The sequence below is a fragment of the Leptonotus elevatus genome, chromosome 3 (genome assembly GCF_054856555.1).
Source record: "Leptonotus elevatus isolate MCC_2025b chromosome 3, RoL_Lele_1.0, whole genome shotgun sequence".
Taxonomy (NCBI): Eukaryota; Metazoa; Chordata; class Actinopteri; order Syngnathiformes; family Syngnathidae; genus Leptonotus; species Leptonotus elevatus.
Window position 1 is genome coordinate 23,384,531 of NC_141241.1, and position 24,415 is coordinate 23,408,945.

The 24,415-nt window shown below is 37.2% G+C and overlaps 1 protein-coding gene across 2 annotated transcripts in view; it reads right to left on the minus strand.

Moving 5' to 3' along the window:
* Positions 1-3,753: 3,753 nt before the first annotated feature.
* The window catches only part of map2k5 (mitogen-activated protein kinase kinase 5), a 48,309-nt gene continuing 27,647 nt past the window's right edge, over positions 3,754-24,415 (minus strand). Inside the window, exons 18-22 of one of the 2 annotated variants that reach the window (XM_086072263.1) lie at positions 19,604-19,630; positions 19,310-19,342; positions 15,808-15,869; positions 15,466-15,511; positions 3,754-4,952 (exon numbers count right to left, since the gene is read on the minus strand). In XM_086072263.1, coding sequence (XP_085928389.1) covers positions 4,824-4,952; positions 15,466-15,511; positions 15,808-15,869; positions 19,310-19,342; positions 19,604-19,630 — 297 coding nt within the window. In that variant the 3' untranslated portion in view covers positions 3,754-4,823. The remainder of the gene's footprint in view (positions 4,953-15,465; positions 15,512-15,807; positions 15,870-19,309; positions 19,343-19,603; positions 19,631-24,415) is intronic. The other variant, XM_086072262.1, reaches the window with a different exon arrangement.

Genomic DNA, 24,415 nt, shown 5'->3' on the forward strand with positions numbered 1-24,415 from the left:
CTGAGCCACGGCCGCCAGTGAGAAAATTAATTAGTGAACTTGACATTGTGGAAAAAGAGACATTTTGAAGGTATTTCTTAGAAAAACTGAGCATAAACATGAAGCATTTGTCTCTTATAATCAAGCTTCAAAAAGGTCATGGTGTTAAAGCTCGATCTGAATAACGGTTTAATTCAAGTTATTCATTTATAGCTTACAAAAGGCATCTGCACTCCCTCCAAAAGTGTTGGCAGAGTAAGGCCAGCTTCTTTTTTATTTTTTTTGCTTGATATTCAAAAGACGAATATGACACAAGATCAACATTTCAGCTTGTATTTACAGGTATTCGAATATGGATGTGATATACATCTTACAGTAGATTACCGACGTTTGAAACGAAAAACAAATCCCTGGGCGAGCAAAAGTATTGGTGCAGATAGATTTAAAATTGACCAAAGACTTCGGCATCAAACCATTGACAACCCCCATGTTTTGTATGATTATTTTTTGAGGATTTTCCAATTTCTTTTTGATGGAGTTCTTTTATCGCTTTACTATTCTTTACTCCCTCCACTAGCTTTTTTTAACAGGTAAAATACACACTACACAGGATTGAAGTCTGATTTGGGATGGATTTGGGCCAGTTTAAAATCGTCCACTTTTTTCCACCTTATAATATCATTTGATGTTTTGCGAGTGTGTGATGTGTCGTTCTGCAAGTTGTTAGATCTCCCAATTAGTCTCATTCTTCAGTTAGTGATTTAAAGCCAATAGCAAACTACCTTATACTGTTTGCATGAAGAAAATGACAAATATGAGGCCTTATCTTATTGGGGTATCAACTATAGACTAAACAGAAGTTCATTGTCAAAAAAGCAAGATGCAATTTTTGTAAAGAGAATTATATGAACACTGGATAGTTTTATTTTCCCTTATAAAAGAGAACATGCAGTTCACATCTAAACAGCAGCTTTGATATCCTGCAAATAAATTCAAGCAGGAAATCTACAAAACTCACAACTTCAATAGATGCAAGAATTGAGAAGATTTCAGCAAATACAGTGGAGCAAAAAAAGTATAGTGAGTCATCGATTGTGCATGTTCTCCCACTTAAAATGAGGTCTGTAATTTTCATAATAGGTACACTGCAAATGTGAGAGTTCTTGAAACCAATCCTGTAAATTACATTGTAGGATTTTTAGTGATAGTGTTAGAACTCATTCACTGCCATAAATTCATAAAACCATTTTTTAATTAAAAATTAGGGGAGACAGGCGATTAACATTTTTAATTGTAATCGCATGACTTCACTAGTTAACTCATGATTATTTTTTTTTTAATATCTGTTCTAAATGCACAATAAAAAAAAATTCTAGGTTTTCATACTCTTGTTAACAAAAGTGGGGAAAAAAATGTTAAACTAATAGAAATAGCTCAAATGAATTTTTGACGTCTATAGCCGTCAATGGCAGTGAATGGGTTAAAAGTACATAAAAACCCCCACTATTATTTCAATTATATATATATATATATATATATATATATATATATATATATATATATCTTCCATCAAATCAACATATTATACATGTATTTGTTATTGAAAAGACAATGTTTTGGTTGATTTTCTCTTTAGACAATGCGAAGGGCTCCAGCTAATAACAAAAATTATATTTAGAGAAATGGTGAGTCCGTCCATCCATTTTTCAATATATACTCCTTATCCTTTTCAAAGTTGCAGGGAGCTTGAATTTATTTTCGCTGACTTTGGGCAAAATGCAGACTACACCCTGGATTGGTCCATAGACTTTTGAGTTCCTTTTCCCGCTGCTATCGTAGCCTCGGTTCCAGTCAATACTGCAGTAGTATTGCAGGCGGAGCTAATTGTTCTCTACTTGCCTCCTAATGTCACATGACACAGACATTTGCCTGAGCAGTGCAGCTGACGCAGGCAAGCATGCATTTTTGGGCGGATATACAATAACTAAAATATTATAATCTCAAAGGAAATACAAAATCCACTATGTGTGTTTGAGACACTTTTATAAGGTAAGGCATTGCTGAATATGATTTGAGCTGCACTGTGCCGTGCCCATTTTCACATGTAGCACATCTTTCATATTATGCTCACATGAATTTGTTGCTTTTGTCTTTTGTTTGAGACAAAATACTCTCCTGGGTTGGTTTATCCAAAATACACGTTGTACAATATAATAGAATTAAGCCGAAAAAGAAAAGAAAGAACTCATCTACTATTTAATGACATTTGCAATTTAACCACCTCTTGCCAGGTTAATGAACACATTCATAACCAACAAGGCTCCTTTTAACTGAAGGGTGACTCAGTTTAATTACAAAATGCAAATTAAAGTTGAAATTAAGACAGCAAGGTGCTTACAGGTTTGGATGACTCGATGCTAAGACATCCAAATGTCAGCCAATGAATGAAGATATGAGGTTGTCACCCTAAACATGCTGGACACCTTTTAATGTCTTTCTTTCTTTCCTTCCCTCCTCCCTTTCTTTCTTTCTTTCTTTCTTTCAATTAGGACCACAGAATAATTATTCACCCATTCATTTACAATTCACAGCACACTTAATTTGTTTGATAAATATCATCATTATTAGAAGTGTATTGGTTATGATCATGCTCACCAGCTCCAAATGACTCACTGGCTGCTTGTACAACAAACACAAGGTCTGTCACATTGGTGACTTGATGGAAGAATCACACATTCCCACTTGATTCAACTAATGAAAAACTATTATTTTTTGCCTGCATTTGTGACATATAATTTTTTTTTACACATGTAATTATAATTTTATATAAATGTTTTAATATCTCTTTTTTTCCCCATAGGGTTTATTAGAAACTAGATTTTTAAAGACCATTTTTTGGAAATGTGCTGTTCACCTGAATTTTGAAGTATTTTCTTACGTTTATGAAAGACCTGACTTATTGCAATTTAAGACAATTCAGTATCATTTGAATTTATATTTACAATTATTGAATTAGAATTTTGAAAATATTTTCATCTCATCCGTACTGATGTCAATGTTTGTGTAACACTTAAGTGATTAAACATGTGCTACTTACATAAATAAACTAAATCATTTAACCAGTTACTGCCTCCACAAAATTTTATTCGGAAGTTTTTATCATATCCTTGATATTTAAGAAGAATTGATGTACCATAATTAATCACTATCGGATTGAAGTGAAGTGAATCAAATTGAATTGAACTGAACTCTTGTGAATCAAAATCAAATGGATTGAGGAAATTAGAATCAATACCCAGCCCTACAAATCATGTTTCTGAGTGCAGAGTAAAACATTCCTAAATCTGTGGGACTTTTTTAAACAAATAATTAGGACCACTTTTATAATTTTGCTGTAGCAGTATATATCAGACATATCATCCAATAGTTGGATAAATATCATTTTAGGAGTCAACAGATTAAAAACTAAATAGAGATGTTGATCAATTTCAGACATTGTTCCAACTATTTTCTTTAGTTAGAAGAATTTCAGTAGAATTCTGTCAGAAATCAAACTCATGACAAAATCGACACTGAAAACAAATTGCAGTAAAACAGCAACTACCGGTGCACATCTCTTTCTTACCTTGTCTTCAGGGCAGTGAAGGCATCTTGAACACATTCAGTCAAAGCATACAAAGACATTGTCAAATATCACACTTTTTTTTTGCTGATGGAAAAATCCATATTAGTGTTCCTTGAAGGGAAGTACAGTACACTGCATTAAACAGTATGTATGATCACATTACAACTTTATTTTTAGACAGTGGATATTGCATCACAGGACAAAGCAGTGTCTTGAATGTAACAATGTTTGATTTATAAGAGCGGGGAATGCTTTGTTGTTTTTACTAAAAAAAAAAAAACAGCTGCAGAGTTTGGTGTTTCCTTGTCAAGATTTCTTTCAACGGCTTTGTGCATTTTAGAAATAGAAGACAGCCAACCCGAATGAAACCCTGCGTTTTTACAATTGATCACGGCATTCTTAAAACCTGCTTGGTGCATGCTTATCTCACATAAATGAGGCTCAAGTCAAGCTTAGGACCATAGTGGTAGAGTTTCTAGTGGGTCGACGATTGTCAGAATCAAAAGCGATCGATTGATTGTCAAGCAAGTGCACATATTCTTGGCAAAGTGCATTTTGATTTGTGCTGCTAATGATAAATTCATGCCTGTCGAGAGGCTTACCATTAGTAGATTTTGTGGAAATAGGTAGGTTAATACTGTAGGTGCTATACTTTTAAAAAGAAGAGGCTGAATTTCCAATTTGGGTCTCAAGCGGAAATAGTTTAGTACACCCCGATTCCTGTCACTAACAAGGACTTGAGACACCTGTGGGCTGATCATCTTCGAAAGCTATTATAAATAAGTATGTTCTGTCAGAAAATACTGCTAATGTGGAGACAAGCTATGGTTGCTGAAGCAATAAATGATACCACTGGGAAGAGGAGCAAACAAATGGCAGTCAGTCACACCTTAACATTCACTAGCAGGGTGCCAAAACCAACATCACTCTCAACATCATCTTAAGTGTTGATGTTACGCTCACTGATCACCTTCTCATCTTCGGTCATCCGGTTGGACAGCAGAAGACGACCGGCGCCGGGTTGCTCTTCACAATGAATGCAAAGCTTAAGAGTGAGTCCAAAGAATGTGAGATCCTGCTACTGCACAAAAGTGATGTGAAAAGGCTCAAACATTTGAGTGATTGGCATCCTTGTCTGTTGAGTCATTTGCAGAGTGCAGACGGACATACAGTATATGACCTTGAAGATTTGCAGTGGTCAAGGGACTGGCTGAAAATGTCATGGTCCATCTCGGTGCATGTTACGACCTTGAGCCTGCTGCGTTCGCCTTGCTTCCAAACAGCGACAAACCCACATGGACACAACCTCTGCGTTTCCATCATTGTATTGGATGATGAAGGAATGATCCTAAAAACACGGGAAAGCAAAAAGATGAATGATTACTTTTAGGATAGATGTATTCTGGACTATTGAGTTAAAGTGCATTCAGAAAGCGTTCAGTCTTTTTCATTTGTATTAAGATGCAGCCAAGAGCTAAAGCTTTCCTTCTCAATCCACACTCAATACCATATCATGACAAAAGAGATAACAAATTAACAGAAAATATTCACAAATGTATTCAGAAAAACAAACAAAACATAAACAACCACCTTGAAACTTCCTTGTTAAACAACTTCTGATATGACCTCTATTGCAAAATAAATACCCCCCCCCACCCTGTGCAAAGACATTATTTATACAAGTGTATCAGTAATGACAAACCAAATAGGAAAATTGTAAAGATTTAAAAAATAAAAAAAGTAAATTCTGTTATATTTCCTGTACACCGTTATCATTATAGTACATTAAATGTGTTGCGTTACAATTCATTTATTACTTGACACAGCAAAGTTGGCAGTGTTAATTCAACACCTACAGAGTTAAATTTAACACTACAAAAATGTCTATACTGGCCCACACTAAATATTGTTAAAATAAGGCTTTTGTAAAATAACACCAACTCTGGACACCATTTAACTGTGAAAATGTTAAATTACACTTCAGGAGTTAAAATCAATTCCCAAAAATGCAACCTTGAAATGATTGCTGTGTAGCAGTCGACTACTGCGAAATGCACTGTGGCTCCACAAAAAGGCTGCTAGTTTGTGAGGGCTCCGTTGTCGCTACCTGATCACGGACTTCCAACTTACATATGTAAGTCCATGTACCATGTATGATATGACCTGATCGGCCTGCAAGATTGTATTTGGATGAGTCCCGCCCACTTTCCGATGATGTCACATTAGACAGTTCCAATTGAATATTACAATTTTTTCCCGTTTACATCGATCATTTGTCTCCATATGAAATATAGTTACACTTTAATGACTGTTTTAAAACTCTATGTTACTGTTTCTGAATGAAAAAAAGGGTAGTGGTGGTGGTGGGGGTGTACATAGAGTGTTACATCACTTCCACTTACGGTGCAACAGTTCCTGCCCACTGTCGGTACTAGATATGATCGGGCAGCAAGATTTAATGTATATAAAGTGAAATATTCCTTCTTAAAACATGTCCATGTTTTCCCTCCAAATAATTCATTAATCAAACTCAGATTCCAAAAACCACAAAGCCTTCCTCCTTCAAACCTGGAGCATGATGTCATTAGCAGCAGTGTGTTGACACTCAAACCAGGATAAACCTCCAGTGAAATAATTACTTAAGTTTATGTAGAATGCCTATTTGACTCATTTTAAATGTCTTTTGAAAACTGCCCACAATGCACACACACAAAAAAAAACATGCAAGTAATCATTTTGACATTGAAAATCTTGACCCCGCAGAATTCTAATTTCAAACACTTGAAACCTTCAGTGATTCCCTTTTCTATAATATTTTGCTCAATATCTGGCGGCGGCTGATATTTCCATAAATAACCCTATGAATATTTACAATACTTCTTCCTGGTGACATCAGAATAACTTATCGATGCTCAAATGAACAGGAGGCGCAATAAAAATACACACATTCTTTTCTTTCTGATATAGCTTCACCCCCAATGGGCAACATCTTTTATGATCAATTTTACTATTAACAGCTTGGAAGCGCACATAATAATAAAAATAAACCCAAATAAATCAAAGTGGAAGATGACTAAATGCTCTTAAATATTTAAGACTTAACAGATTACACTTTATTATCGTAATGGGTTGTCGGCCATTTGTGATTATTGGCTTTATTGATCTGTTTGACAGGCTGTAAAATAGTTTCGTAACAACATCACTGGAAAGTGTCTATCTTCATATGTTGTTGTACATTGTTGATTTATACAATTGGACACTTATTTGTTTTGGTTTTGTTTTTTAGCTGGTAACATGTCTGGTTTCATATTGACAGCCTTCCCTTGCTAAGGCTGTGCAACTCAAACAGATGTTATGTGCCATGTCTAAATCACCCTTATCTGAAAGACTACACGGTCCCTGTTGAGGGCGGTCAGAGGTCAAAAGTTAAGAAGGGAGGTGGTTGTCAGTGAGACAAGCAAATCGAAGCTGGCCATGAATTTTATCTGTGCCATCTGGTTGTACAATTAGGAAAACAACCGTGTGGCTGGTCAGTTTAAACAAACTAATCAACAACAATTCAAAAAACTGAAACATTGTCACTGAAGCCTTGGTGTCTAAATATTTAATATGAATATTAAAAACATGTTTCTGATAAGCAATAATGGCTTCATAGTTTGACAGAGGCTATTTTGACGTCACGTCTAAGTGATTACATGATAGAAGTTGCATTGTTACAGAATATAGATGGACAAGGACACAAGTGGGGTTTCCATCCATCCATTTCTATTCGAATTCTTAAGAAATGCGAAAATAAAACTGAATGGCCCAAAATTCACAAACAATGTTTTTTTGCTTGGAGGTGGTGGATTTTGAAGTATATCGAAAAAAGGAAAATGCTAATTTTGGCTATGGAAACAGGTTTTGCGAATAAACGCTGGCAAGACCAGATACACGTCACACTTTTTGACCGGATATTACGTCACACGCACGTTTGTAGTCCCAAAGCAATGGTTGGCGACAAAGTAAGGTATGTTGGGAGGGGCGACGAAACAGAAATCTTTTTGGAATTAATTAAAGAAGCGAATATTAATGACATTTTAGATGGAAAACAGCAAAAAAAAAAAACGCCGCGGTTGATCAAGAATTATAAAAGAAAACTCACACGACGTCATCGCACGGCGCAGTTGCTTCCCGTTCTTCTTCTTTTAAATTACTGATGGATCACATCTCAATGGTATATACTACAGCGGCGGAGTCCCCTCTCAATATTCGCAAAAGAAGAACAGATGGAAACGGGTATAAGTCACATGTCCGTTTTGCGCATTTTCACAGTAAATTTGCTTAAAAGATTTGAAACAATTGGATGGAAGCCCCACTACAGTCAGTTGGTGCATATCACACACAGAAAAATAGGACTCAAATAGGAGAAGCATCATAAATCGTCTTTGTCCTATTAAGAGACAACTTTTTTGACATTTTTTGCATTTTTGACAGAGTGGAGTGGACACTTGTGGGTGTCCCCAAGTGCTGAATGCCCACATCTATCATCAGAGACAGTGATGATAAAGTAGGCGGTCCTAAGTCGTCTTTTTTTTTTATTTTTTTTTACACAGCTCTTAACCTGTGGCCTAGAAATTGATCCTGCTCTAGCTAAGTCACCAGCGTCTTATGGAATTTGACTTAAAAGGTAAACATCAAGCAAGTCGTGCTGAATTTTGAAATGTGATGCAACAGTGTGGCTTATTTACATAAAACAGCCCCCACATAATTTATCCACCCATGACTTGACAACCAGGGCCAGGTGAAGATCCTCCATTATCTTCAGAATAACCAAATTGAGGTGTAAAGTGGAGTGTAATTGTTGATCCCTTATGTATAAAACATGTAACAGAGCATGTTAAGACATCTGGAGGGAGAGAAAGAAACATCTGCAATATTAACCAAACCTGGAATGGATAGTGTTGTGATATTCAAGGCTCCACGGAATTGTGCTCTATTAATTTCAATTTCAACACTGCAAATGGCACACCTACTGTAAATTTGTCTACAACAAGAATAGGACAGGTGAGGAAAGATGATCTGTAAAGTGACAGGTACTCATTAGTTAGGCCAGTAAAGGTGTTCTAACACGTGATAGGTGAGACAAGAGGAAATTACTCTTTAAGATGTCACATTAATTACCACCTGGCCACATCAAATTGGGGTAATCACTTACACGCACCGTACTGAAATAGAAATAACCCAAACCCTGGGGAAATTCTACCAAACTCAAAATGTTTAAGGTCTTAAAAGGGAGTGTGTTAAATTGAAGATTAATTAATGTTATTTTAAATAACGGTATGATTAATACGCTATTACAAGGCAAGTTTTACAAATGGATTTTGAATAATTTTGCAAGGCCAACAAAATATTGTGTTCTATTGCTATAAAAACATGGAAACTACCAAAAGAGAGATTAGAGTCTCTTTCATCAGTAAAAAAAAAAAGAGAAGTATATTTGTATCTGTTTGCGTTTTGCAGCAATTAGAATTACAATATAGGTACGTTTCACCAATCTTCACATTCCTGGTTAAAACTGACAAAAAGAGCTTGTTGCAACATGGCCTGGCTGATCTCTTATACTCTTTTTTTCTACTACTGGCACTAATTTGGTACATCTCAGGTTGGAAGGAATAGATGGGAAACTTTTATGGTACTGTAATTACACTATAATTTTACTACTGCTGGTTAACGATAGAGACTTCATTGTTTTCTGACTAATGTATAAAATCGGGTTACATCTGTTTCATATATAACTAAAAGAAAATTGCTGGCTTCAGACAATTATGGAGAAAAGTTGCCAGAGGATGCAACTTGAATGACGCTCCAATGGCGTGACTGACTGTGCATCAGTGCCATATTGCAGCACACCAGCATGTGTGAATGGGATATTTGTCAACAAAGACCCATGGGTCAAACATGAAAGCATTTTGGAGTGAAAGTGCTGACAGGAAAGTTCAGGATGGACACAAGTAACCCAAATGAGGTGCAATAATATGCTGACCTTGTGAGGGAGTAGAATTTGGAAGGTGGGGACACATTGCATTTAAATCTTACAATGTACAAACTGATAGTTGCCAGTTACAAACACGCGCACACAAAATTTCTTCACAAGCAGTTCAAGGTAAGTTACGCTAAGGTCAACCCATTTTGTTTGTAGTGCTTTTGTAAGGCAGTGAGTTTGTTCTGACTGATACTGAGGAGTTGCAAGTTCTCAAGGGTCGGGAAGTAATCTGTGTAGGCCTACTGCCAATAACATTGGCAATGACGAAAAGTATTAATGTCACTTTTCATCATTTTGTATCACAACATCCGGCCATTCCCCGGCCTACTCAGACTTTTACCATTACTTTTGTGTTCCTCGTGTATTACTCAAAATAAACTCTTCGGATTATTTTTGTGAAAGTAGGTCAAATCTAGATTGACTACTGAACTTGCTGATGGCTTTGTAACCACTTGTGTAATGATAATCACAAGCATTTCATAGTTAAACTAAATTGGTGGTGTCTGTTTTTCTTCTTTTCACTTGGAGCAATTTCTGTAGTTCTTGTGTAGTAGATTTATAGCACCATGTAAATTGCAAGCCAACAAGAAATTGAGACGATAGGCAAATTTCTCTCCTTGGAATGAGCAAATGAGAATTTGGTACAACGGCCTAAATTCATCCATATTTGAAAAGAAATTGACAATCTGTAGAACATTCTACGTTCTTTTAACAGATTCACACAACGTGTTTATTAACCAAAGACTGCATGTGACTTGAATAAACGGCAAAAGACCAGTCAGAGGCCAGTATTTTGGGGTCATGAACTCTAAGCATGGCAACAAGAGTTCACTTGAGCTTGATTACGGAAATTCCTGCGGATTACGAGCCTAATTTTAGATAATAATTTTCGAAGAATTTAGTAAACTGAAAATTTGGACCTTCTTTAACAATTTTGGAATCTACCTGTACGAGTTCCATGGCGGTTGACATTTATTATTATAATTTTTTTTTAAATACTGTATAATCATCAACTTAAATAAACTGTCATATTTGAGGAATAATAGTTTAATAACAAATTTGATGACAGATAATGAAGGCAAAATCAGAGTTTATTGATTGTTTAAAAAAAAACAGAGTAAATTAGATATATTGTACCGTACTGTATTTTAAGACAGCATATATGTGTTCATTTGGAGATGGGCAGACATGGGAGGGATTCTTTTGTGAAAAATAGTGGGGCTCATCTGGTGTCTCTGGGGTTGAATGTGTCTCTGCACGCCTTTGAATAGAGAAGCAGAATGGGGGGCTGCATTGACAAGGGTGCTAAAAGGCTGTGTGAAGGCTGCTGGCTAGGGAATGAGGGATGATGAGGGTGAGAGGGAGGGAGAGATAACATGTCAATCAAATCCCAATCAAATAATCTAACTGTGTTGAATCATTGCACTTGTTTTCTGGCCTTCATAGACAGAAATAAGCGGAATAAAAGACCACTGATGTCTGATAAATGCAAACATCAGGGAATTTTACAATAAAATGGTGTATTTTTCAGCAAAAGGGCGAAAAGGACTCAACACAAAAACAAACTGTTGCATTCAGTTATTTGCTGTTGTGTTGAATTTTTTTGTTTAGTTATTTGTAGTTGTGTATTACACTTCATAGCCACTGCAGATAGTCTATAAAGAAAAGAAAGTAAGAAACCTCATACAAGATAGGTGATCATCAAATCCTACCAGCTAACTTCCTGGAGACAGGCCAGTGGAAAGTTTCCTCAACTGGGCAACACCATTAACTTATAACGACAGTATAGTGTGTCCACAATAAAAAAATGCATACGTATAAGGAGAGAAAAACACACTCACTTTCCACTGGGATGGCTTTTCATATATTCACCATAAAAGTACAAATAGACAGAATAAAGTTATCTTTTATATCAGAAAAATATTGATATTCAATTCAATAGCGCTCTTCTATGGCCAACAAAATGACACCTGCATTGGTTTTCACTGTACCAATTTCTGTCCAGAAGTTACAACACTTACATCATTAATTTGGGAACACAATAGAAGGGAATTTCTAATAGAAGCTCCAAACCCAAACCTACATATTCTGGTGCTCATACGTTCAAGATGCTACAATTGTTACATATAGTAGTGCAGTAGACAAGTTTGCCTTCCTAGAAAGGAGTAGCTAAGATAAAAACTAAAGGCAAATGGTAGCACAAGCAAAACAGGTCGATGCCGTTTGGCACATTAACATACAGATAGAATAGGTAAAAGAGTTTTAATGGACTCAGGAGGCTGGCGGAATGGGAAGCAGAGTAAGAAGTGTGGAAGAAAGAGGGAATGAGGCAGCGGAGAGAGAAAAAGAGAGACAATCAGCAGGCTGGCATTACAAAGGCAGGCATCCATGACCTTACATCTCTGGGCTCGTAGCAGGGAGAATGAAATAAAACGCCTAAAGGAAGACAAAAATACAGGTAAGGGGAAAAAGTAGATGATAGAGAGAGAGAGTTAGCAAGACAAAAGTGAAGAACCAAATTAATTTGTATGTAGCTAAATATGTAAGGCATGTAAGGCACAGCCCTTGATAGCTTTTGTTGTGAACTGACACTATAGTTTACTACAACTGAACATTGGGACTTTTTTTCATACGACAGAACATAAGTATTTGTCCATTATCTCTAATGCTTACCGTCGCTGAGGAACATCCTGAACTAGTCGCCAGCCAATCACTGGGCACACAACAAGCATTCACACTCACATTCACAGCTATGGACAATTCAGAGTATTCAATGAACATAACATTACTGTTAATTTCATCAACGAAAACAAAAACTAAAAAATTTCATCAACACATTTTTCACCAGACTAAAACTAGACTAGTCTAAAACACTCATTAATAAACAATAATTGGGACTAAATCAGAAGACTAATGAAGACGAAAATGTACTTCACTTAATAAAACCTGGACTTTGTTTTCTTTGGTCCTTCCTCGGGTCTCCTGACGGCGGTGTTCGGTTTAGGTGAACGGTATGGGATTTTTTTTTTAATAGGTTTTTGGTGAACTAACGAATACACACACGCACGCACGCACATACAAAAAAGAAAAAGAAAAAAAAAAGAGCAATGATGATGACATTACCGAATGAACAATACTGAGCTCTTTTTAAAAAGAGAAAAAAAGAAATAAAATAAAACCTGGACTAAAAATCTAAGGACATTTTAGTTCATGAACAAAGATGAGACAGAAATTATATGATTTTATAAAATCCTGTCTGCTAATCTGTCACTGTGGCACTGTCATGTGACACATAGTGACACACTCCCTTTCAAATCTGCAGTTAAAGAGTGCAACATGCACAAACACATGAGACAGACAGAAGGTTGGTTCACGGTGAAAGGTAAAAAAAAGAAAGAAAAAAAAAGAAGAAGTAATTTATCCTTATAATGTAACAATAATCCAACGGCTATAACGTTCCGACAATAATGTCAAATAATGTTAATCCAACCGCTAACTAATGCTGGCTCGTAGCATGGAGCCATCGTAGCCATTTGTTGATATATACTTTAATTGTGTGTCAAGTTGTTTTTCATCAAAAAGATGAGGGAAAATTTTATGTGAAATAGTTTTAGATCCGAAAAGCTCAACATTATTTGATGACAAAAAATATACAGTGGTAAAATGATTGTCCGACTAAAACTAGACTGAAACATTGACAGTTTTTGTTGACTAAAACTAGATGAGTAATATTGTGTTTCTTCGACTAAAATAAAGACTAAAATGCTAGATTTACAGTAGACTAAAAGTAGACTAAATCAAATTGGGATGAGGTTGGCTAAGTATGAAAAAAATCTAACCAGCGTGATTAAAACTGGACTAAAACTGAGAATAAATTTAAAAATGCCCGACAAAATTAACATTACCTACCATGCTTGTTTTTAGAATGTGGGAGGAAACCGGAGTTTCCTGAGAAAACCCACACAGCCACGGGGAGAACATGCAAACTCCACACAGGAAAGCCGGATTTGAACCAACAACCGTTGAACTCTGAGGCGGATGGGCTAGCATTAATAGCATTTCTAATTAAATTATCTATCAGACAAACAGATGTGATATCAAACCATCATCTACACCACAAAAATAATGTTTTGGATAAAATGATTGAGACAAAAGTATCATTTGTATAAATGATGATGAACCAACCACAAACTAAACGCAAAATAAATAACCTCTGCCTAAATTGTACTGCTTAGAACAACCTCTTTGTCATGAGCCATTCACTACTAACAAGTGTCAGACCATGGTTTCCATTTAGTCCTCTATGGTGTCAGACTGTAAACTTGCTATCTGTTAGCAGCTGCACATTTACACCCTTCAATGCTCTGTCCTCAAAACGTAAAACTTCACCACATAGCTCTCTGAGGACCTAACCGTTGCTTGTCCTTGGCCTTAAAAAAATGTCTCTCCATTTTGATGCTGCTTCGTACGAATGATGGCCTTGTGGCGCGGAGAACACCGTGCACAGTGTGGAAGTAGTGTTGTACGATGCATATTAGAGGTTCAAGAGTTAGGCCGTAAAACACATTTTGGAAGTAAAGGGAAAGATCCATACAGGCCGATGATAACCTGATGTGTTTAATCACATCATCATCAATTTAATCTACACTTATATAAATTTAGAATTTTTTGGGGGGTAAATGTATTAATGTTGCAGAAAATATTTGTGAAACCTATTTCATCTATTGATTGGGGCAGAGGTGGTGATATACCAACGGCAGAGCTGCATTGAGTGCCTGCCTATCTGATTTCATCACCTGCGTGAAATGTGTTAAATGGCGATAAATGCTGTGCCTGCCACTCATGGTTTAGTGCTGGCATTGGCATCCAGTCAGTATTTGTGTGTCTTGTATACATTACGGTTAAAGGAATGGGGTTACTGACAGTTCTCTACATTAGGTCCATAATTCTTTGTGAGGCTCCAGTTAGGGTCATTCTTTTGTCAAAGCGCAAGTTGTTTTTTTTTTGGGCCCCCCACTTGGTTCTACTTTTATATATTTTCTTCTTTTTTGCAGTCCCCTATATTTTCCAGTGCCTGCAAAGATATTCAGTGATCCAACTCAAAACCTGACTTGCCAGAAAGATGTTGTGGAAACTGGTTTAAAAAAATCTTATGAACCTAGCGTACAGGTTTTTGGAAAGTGCAGGAATCTAGATTACTTCTACAAAATAAAAGCAGTGCATACTTTGATTTATTAAATCGAACGTTGCATTGTAGCCTCTGCGTCCAACACACACAATTTCAGGGTTGGGTTTTGCTTCCAGATTTTTTTCCAACAAACATTTTATCACACACATTTTGTGTTGATATTGATAACGTTTCCATCGCAATATATATTGTAGTGAATTATCGCAGAGACCGACCTCAAATAAACACAAAAACCCTTCTGATAGATTTGCTTTTGTCTGCTAAAAATGGTCAAAACACATTTAATTAACTCTTGAGCAGTACTTTGGCCAGAATCTTCAACAAAATGCAGATTTAATGAATTACTGCTGAAGTGCACCTTAAACCAGTCTCAAGGTTTTTTGCATACCTCCGTGACATTTTTCATTACAAGCAAGATGTCCATTCATGTTATTTTCACATAGCAGTACCGATTTTAAAGGTCCTTGACTGAGAACCCAGCAACTTCACAAAAAGCACAATTATAGACAAAAGCTACAGAGATGTGAAAAACTTTGTTTAATTGACTTTAACAGGGTTGCAGGAATATGATGACACTTTATACACAGATTCCAATTTGATTATTTTCAAGGTTACAACTGCTTAATAGAGTAAATTGGTTTAACTTACCATTAAGTTATTGGGTGCAGGTCTTTCTTTGGGTTGTCTTCTCATACTGAAAGAGCAGGCAGTCAAAATCTACTCAATACAAGATATGTACTGTCCATCCATAAAATAATCCATTCATGCACCCCTTTTCTATAGGTTGCTGCTAGACTGTTCACTACCGTTCAATTGCAGGGCTTAATACAGCAATATTTGTTCATTTAAATCAAACTAAATAATATTCTCAAACACAAATTCCTTCAGGACAACTTTGAGTGTACCATGAAAATGTGCATGAGATTGTGAAGAAGTGGTGAATGTATTCAGATGACAACAATGACAACTTTGTAGAAACATTAGACTTACCACTGAGTGACAAAGTGAACAAAAGTCTTGCTGAACTGTCCTGCAGGAAGAACTGGAGGATCCTTTGAAGATAATAATAATGAAAAAAAAAAAAAAAAGTCAAGTTAAGTTTATGGGTGGTATGTTTTTTCATTTATATTAATATCCAGGGCCTCCTGAAAAACACAATTATGTGTACTGTGTATACTGTATTTTTTATGATGACATTTGATGGGTTGTAATTTGCGACGTCGCCACATCATAAAACGGCAATTCAAAATAAACCAGTGGCCAAGATTGGAGAGAAAGATCGACAGGCAGATCGGTGCTGGATTTGCAGTGATGTGGAACCCTATATAGGTCTGTCGTGCTGAAGGAGAGGCACTCAGCCAAAAGGCAAAGCTCTTGATTTACCTATCAATCTACGCTCTTACCCACACATATGAGGTGAAGTTAACTATTTCAATAGTTAGAATAGTAAAGAACAATATCTCGGATACCAGCGACCGGAATGAGTTTCCTCCACAGGGTGTCCAGGCTCTCCTTTAGAGAAGAGGTGAGAAGTTTAGCCATCCGGGATTGTATTAAACCGGAACATTGAGATGAGCCAAATGAAGTGGCTCGGGGATCTGATCAGGACGCCTCCTGGAGGCCTCCCTGGTGAGTTGGAATGGAATGCCTTGTGGCCTCCCAGGAAGAGCTGGAAGAAGTAGCCGGGGAGAGGGAAGTCTGGGCTTCCCTCTTTAAGGTGTGCCCCAGCGACCCACAGCTTTCTAAAATAGAGATTAGATATGGTGATATGGAAACTAATGCCTGGGGTACCCCCACCCCCCAAAAAAATTAATCTGGGGGCACCAGGCAGGGGTTTAGTAAAATGTTGATGAACCAATTCCTCTTTATATTTTAAGCCCTGCTGTGCCACAAAAAACAAAAAAACACCTCTGGGCAGTGATCTCAATTTCTTAACGCTCGGATTGGCACCCTCACACAAACCATGATGCATGGACCTATTAAATGAACAAAAAAATGTGATCCGCCTAATCTCACTGCACTTCACAGTGCTGCCCCCACATGGACGAATGATAGCTCGTCATATAAACATATAAAGTAAACAAAAGATGCTTTTTAAATATGGCAAGTAAGTCCGACCATTTACTGGTACCTTTTGCAATATCAAACAGACACACACATTTATGCATGTATTCATGTTTGCAGCTGAGAGGAAGACTGTTGCAGCTTTGATGTGGCAACAGGCAACAGCACAAAAGACAAGCAGGCTGATGAAAGTGGCTCATCTATGTGAATTATTCCTCTGGTTGACAACATGGTTCCACTAAGAGAACAAGGGTACAAGGGTACGAGTAAATATACATGTCATTGCCATGAAGTGATTATTAGGCAAAATTAGATCAGTAATTACAGGCTTGAAAATAAAGAGGGCGTTCTTTATCAGTAGAGCTGCTTGCTTTTACTCAAACTGAAAAGAGGAACATTAATGAGAGTGGCCAGATGGTAGGACTACAGAGAAGCTCTACTTCAAGGTATCAACTGTAAACAATTTCAATAGATCATGAAGGAGAGAACAATTTCTTTGAATGCAGTTGGTACATATAAAATATAACTATTACAAGAACAGGTAAAAGGTTTCATGGATTAGAGTAGGGATGGGCAACTGGCAGCAAGTGGGCCACATGCTGAGTGACCACCTTCAAGTAATTAAAAAAATAATAATTAATTTAAAAAATGGCAAAAAACATTTGGGAGGGGGGACAATTATGACCATGTTTCCTCTACTACTCTGGACCCTGAGATCCTCGTGGTTCAGCACCCCAGGTTGCCCCCCAATATTTTTTCAATCCAAACTCTGGGAGGCTATTCTGACATCGTGGATTGAAATTCAAGCAAGAAGCCATCCAAGAATTCACGAGTTCAATGGATGCAAGAATTGCGAAGCAGCTATCAAATAAGAGGTCCTATGTTAAAATGGATCTTGACCTGTTAAGTTATTTTTGATTGAAATATCTTTTGATCTCAGCTAATACAACCTCCTAATGCAACAAATTCAACAAATTACTATTTTCACTTCTGTACAACCTATAAAATGTCTTGAAGCAATGCTGTCCATAATAATTTGGAATGCAGTGCATTTTAATTAAGCTTCACAATTATGCAACACGGTGTAGTGCATTATAAAGATGTTAAATATGAAATTTCATGAAAACTTATTACATTAATTGCTGGTTCTGGCAGGGCCACCACAACATTGTACATGGTGGCCCGACAAAAAGTCTTAATGTAGGAGGACCCTATTGTCATATGTCTGGTAAGGAAGTGTGTGGTCATTTGTGGCCTCTCCGTCAATTAAGTTGCCACTTTACAAATTATTCATTGGTAAACTGATTGAACTGCAATGCTGTACATTTTATTTTTTTTATACATAAATAAAAATAATTTAAGTATGTATGCTTCACAAGTTTGCCATTTTAAACACCAGAATTCCGTCTTGCCCCCAAAAAATTATTCACAAGGGTCAAATTACAAATATTTTGTTATTGTAATTGGTCTGACACTTCAATGTCGAATTTTGTTTCGTTAATGAATAGAAAAATATTTGAACACACATTAACATTAAGCAAGGGGCAATGTGTATATTCCCTGGTAGTTAGTGTTTTTGCTGTTGTGCCTCTACTGGGAACAATTGTTTTTTTTATGAGTTGCTTTTTTTAGCATGAATATATCAGCAAAGATGCCCTCTTATAATTTATGCGGTGCAAATTAATAATATTTGAAATAATGTGTGTGTTGAAGCTGTGAATGAGTTAATTTAAGGGCCGGTTGCCAGGATCTTGGTATAAACAACTCCTCAACCAGCATAGAGATATAAGGCGGAAGACTGGATCCATGGATTTATGCTACTGACTTTACAAACAGGGAATGGAGTTCACCATCAATTACATTTAGACGGTATCATTTTAGCACCTGTTAGAAGTATCTGATGTTTATGTCTTATTCTCAACTATAAACCCTTTATGATTTTTAGTAGAACGTTTATTTCTTGTTGCTGCTTTGCTTTTGTAGTCATTGTGTCATTAAGTCAATACATTCATTGACGTCATTCAATTAATTGACTGTGCAGTCTCTAGCTTTTTCATTACATGCAACTCGTTTTGAGTTAAAATTGGGGTACATTTTGATTACTTTTTTTTACATTTTGAAAACATCACGTAAGGCAAATGCTTTCACTTTGTCTCAGAATATTTTGTTAATCTGCTTTGAGCCTGCTGACTTTGTAGAATACAGAATAGCAGTGTTGTGCATAACACTTAATGAATGAAGGCTCCGCCATACAAATGTGCAAGAATATACTATATTGTATTGCCTAAGGCAGTTGCTTTGGGTGAAAGGCTGAGTGAGCGGGGAGCTAAGCTGCCCGAGTGGCTTGCTTCATTAGGAAACAAAATATAAGCTTTCTGGTCCATTAGGACTGACTTTAGATGCAAAAGCACATAAGACGACGACTCACCTCATCAACGATGCATTGCAGTAACTGAAGAGGCTGAAAGAGGAGATGAAAAACACGTTAGCTGACAGGGATTTTCTTGGCAATAGGGAAAATCACTGTTGTGATTCATCTTTGCAGATAAATCAAATGCAGGAAAGTCAGACAAAACCATCCTTAGCTCCTACATTTTTATCATTATTCCATACGTGCACCAACTACAATAAGAGCAGTTTAAGCAAATATTTTAATGCAACTCCAGTGAATGTAAGAACATCAGAGCATGCTAAGAGTTTTGCAAAGAAAAATAAAACTTACCATTAAAGATCCTTGGTTTTTCTGGATCTGTAACACAAACCAGAGAAAGGAGATATGGCAATATGTAATTAGCATATCATAATCAAGACGATCCACTTGGACACATTATGATCACTAGGAGAAAATTATTGCTTTCCTGGTGGCAATTTGTGGGTATGCGTAACACCATTTACATAATGAAAACACACAATTGTTAATGGCCTTGCTCTCATTTGGGAGAATGGGGATAAAAAATCCACTAATGTGAATTCTCAGAGTAGCACTTTATTCTTGCCCTGCAGGTCTCGAGGTATTGAGATGTACAATAATTGCTACAATCGGCATGACCAGATGTCAAAGTTAGCATGTTCAACATGCCAATGTAGAACACAGTGAAACTTGGAAATCCATTCAGGATGCTGGTCTCCGATTTGTTTGGATATAGAATGTATATTTATCATCCAAAATGATAATGAAAATGTGAAACACCTATAAAGAAAGCAAGTTAAGCCTAAAGAAACAACATGCAATCGGGAGAGTCACCCACCCCCCACGTCGTGCTCTCGTCATTCACCAGACACATTCAAAAGCTTTGATAGTCCCTTTAGGAACGCTATGGTGGCTTACCTTCCTTTCTTTATAGGCGTTTTAACATTGCTCGGCAGAGAGCCAGCCGCCATTCTACATCACTACGGACTGAATGCGAATACTCTACTTTGTGGAAGTAAAAAGATTAGATTTCGAGTAGTGCTGACACTAAAGGCGGATGAGGAGTAGCTAACCATGCAAGCAGACCTAGCAAGAAGAAAGAACATTAGATGATGGAGAAGCTAAAGCTAAACGCAAAACTAAAGAAATAGTCACAAATGATAGAACACTTTTCACAGAAGTCTGACTCGAGAATCGCTCAAGGGCGGAGAGCAACCATCTACAAAAGCAAATTACCATTACAATCAATAAGTACCTCTTGATATAATGATGGGTAAGCCCAAATAACATGCGGGTGATGTGACATCACACAAGGGCAAACAAATTTGTACACTAGCACTCTACACAAACAGAAGTCAATAACCTCACCTTATCGACATTATATACAACAATAAATGTTAAGGAACACAGGGGGGAAAAAAAAGTTGACTTTGCGTTACCAAGATCCCACAAGATTGCACCAAAGTAAAACTTTTAGAGCTTTGGTCTGAGCACAAGAATGACGAATATAAACGTTTTTTTTTAGCAAATAACTGGGGGTTGGTTCCACAAAAATCTGTGAATGCTAAACTGTTGGTATGTGGAGTCAACTGCATTTAAAATTTGTTCAACAGCAGTGATGTCCCTATGATGCCTTCCCTACAAGTTTGACTGTACAATAATAAAATTAAAACTTTTACATTCCTTTTTCATGGTCATCTTAGTAGAAGAAAACCTCTCCAGCAACAACATTTATATACCGTACTCTTATATTCTAAGTGACTAAGTGATGGCTGTTTCAAGATGGAGGCTTTGCTAATGTCTGGCTAATCTAATAGTGTTTCCTATAAAAATGTTCATTATGAAACTATTTTGACAGTATATTATAGCACTTATTGATTCAGTCAATTAAATACAGGTTCCCACACACTGTAAATATCAAGAGACTCTTAAACTGCCTCCATATCCACTTTTGCCTGATTCAGACACATTAAAGGCAACAATGTAAAAGTAATTTGCCCTGAAATAATTACTTGGACTAAATTGCATACTGCTTCAGAGGTTGAAATTGTATTGTGGAACACAAACCAATTCAAGCATAACCAAACACTTATTTTTGTATGGGGAAGCTTAACCACGTATCAAAAGTTATCTCCATATCTTTTTGTCTTAACACTTGAGCTTGTTTATCACTTGGATATGAATAGAAATATTCCTAAATCCATCTAGACAGAATAGGACATATATGCAAGGCATTTCCTCTCATTTGTATTTTTGTAACACTTACAATGTTTCAGACAGCATTTCCCAAACACTCTATTTGTACACTGACTTTTCCTCTTTTTTTGTATGACCTTTCATACATATTAAAGCATTATACTACGATTAATTAAGACCTTTCCCGCGATAGCAATAGCAAGTGTAAATAGTGATAAACACTGTGTTGAGTTAGGATTGCCAGGAAAATAACAAACTGAAGAGAAACAAAAGCAAACAAAAAAGACAAGTCAGGGCCAAACGTGCTGATGGCGGTACACACATCAGATCTAGTGTCTTCAAATACTTTTACACCGCTAGACCAGGACCTCAATTAGCTTCTGACAAAAACCTTTGATCATGACAAACATGCATCAACTCATTTTACGACCCACTGTGAGGATGCACACACAAGTACACAGAGTTTCGGGGTGGGGGGGGGGCTCATAATTGATGCTTCTAGCCTTTCAGAAGTTTAAAACATACTGGTCGCAAATCACGAATCGTTCACTAGACTCCAGTACAGACTAAAATGTCGTTCCTTAGTCTGTATTAAAATGGTCTTTGGAAAAGTGTAATGGGGGTTTGTACTGACAACTGTGCCAACGTTTGTAAAAATGACAGCTTAGGCCTGAGGAATTTGGCTAGCTGTGCCTTGCTTGCTAGATCCAAACACTCTTGCCAGACCACTCGGCAACAGCCTGCAGGTGATCGGTCAGCAGTACCATATGGAGGCTGAGAAAAATTAAGAGATTACAAAGCTGCATGACACTAAGACACTCACTAAGACTTTTTGGGCTTTTACGTATCGCTTCACTTCGCAAACATAAAGAACTGGAAATTACAAGGATTGCACACAATGGCTTTATATCTGGTACGTAACAACTTTTATCTACAGTATGTATCCATCCGTTATATAGCACCTTAAAAACATGTTTATAAAGTGCTTGGACAGAAGAAAAGCATGCACTTGTAACAAATCACAAGTATAAATGGTTAAAAAAAAAAAACACCAGTTGTCATACGATCTACTGTATCATATAAAACCGAATGTTACATCGTCTGCAAGTTAAAAATATGGTAAACAACGGCGCGAGCCGTGTTGGGGTGGGGGGCGCTCCAGGCTCCTGGGTTTGCTCTCCGGCCGAAGGCCCCCCGCGGGGCCCGGGGGTTGTGCCCTGGCGCTGCTGAGGCCTGGGGGGCCCTGGGAGGTTGCGCTTGCCCTGTCCTGGCCGGGGTCGAAGGCTCCCCTCTTTGGTGGAGGTGTTTCATGCATGCCAGATCCACCACACCAGCATCTACTGAAATTCAAACAATCTGCTTCTTCCTCTGGTTGTTGAATCGGTGGAGGCTGATGTCTGTGGATCTCACTCTGCTTCATCTATCTTTCCTTCCTTTCTTTAGTCTTTCCTTTGGTCCCTTGAGGTCTCTCTAATTTGTTGGAATGTATATGCTTCTTGGGTTGGTGAAAGATTCTGGTTGGTAACCCGGTGTGTAGTAGGTTGTGTCTGGTCGGTGCTGGATTTCACTTTTCTCTCTTTTCTTTGATCACTCCTCAGGTCTCCTGACAACTTCATGATTCGGGATACTGAAGTATTCGGTTTAGGTGAAGGGTATGGGATTTTTAATACGTTTCAGGTGAATTAATGAGCACAAACTCACAAGCACGCACATACACACACACACAAACACACACACACACGCACATACTTACGCACACAAAAAAAAGAGAGAGAGCAATGATGATGACATGTTGAATCGGTAAGATTCAATAAAAAGACACAAAAAAAATCATATAAAACCGAATGAAAAACCAATGCATTGTAGAAGACCCCAACAAGGAGGAGAAGACGATATCACAAAAGCCATTGAGTAAAAGTGAGTTTTAGGAATTGTTTTACAGGATATCACCGATTTTGCACGTTTTATCTCATAAAGCAGGTTGTTCCCAAGTCAAGGCAGCCTGATGGAGAACGCTCTATTACCTTTAGTTTTAAGCCTTGACTGGATGACCTGCCACATGCTCATGATGAGATTAAAAGTTTGGGAGCCAGAACCATACATACTATAAAAGTATTCATAAAATCAATCATATAAACTAACTCTAAGCCAGCTCAATAATGCTAAAAATATGACTTGACTAAGTGAGAAGCTTAGCTGGCGCATTTTGAACCAGCTAGAGGCAAATAATAGATTTTTGGTTTACAGCATTACTGGAGATTGCAACAGGCAGAAAATGAGCACATGGATTTCAACCAAAATCAGACAAAAACGCATTTTGCATAATAATTTGGGGTACAATACTAAAGATGTTACATATGAAATAATTATTGAAACTTATCGCATTATATCATAAATATACAGGGCCAGTGTGTGTCCTGGCAGGGAGCAAATTGCACTCAGTACAAAGCAACTTTGTCTACCAAATACTGTTAAGTGATCTTGGGCCCCTTGAAATGCCTTGAAAGTTATTATTATTAAAGCAACACTAAGGAACTTTCAGTTGACGTTGATTATGGCGACGCCATATGGACAAAAGCGTTAATGTTATGCCTGAAGGAAGACCACATTTCTCATGAGGACAAGCACATTGCGCCATTTTTTTAGCTCACTCCAGTGAGCAATGACATTCAAAGTGACGTATGCCATAAAGCAGTCAGCACATTTGTAGTTTTTTTGCGTGGCGGTGTTCCTAACACCCTCCAAGTAGCAGTAACAAGTAGCTTAGCGCCAGTAAAAATAATAAAGACCCCCTCAGGCCTTGGCAGAGGTACCATTCAACTCGTTTTAAGTCTATGCTTCATTAGAAGAGTTTTGAAAATATTAAGGTTGAAAAGTTCCTTAGTGCTACTTTAAATCAAAACATAGCTGAAGCATCAAACTCTTTAG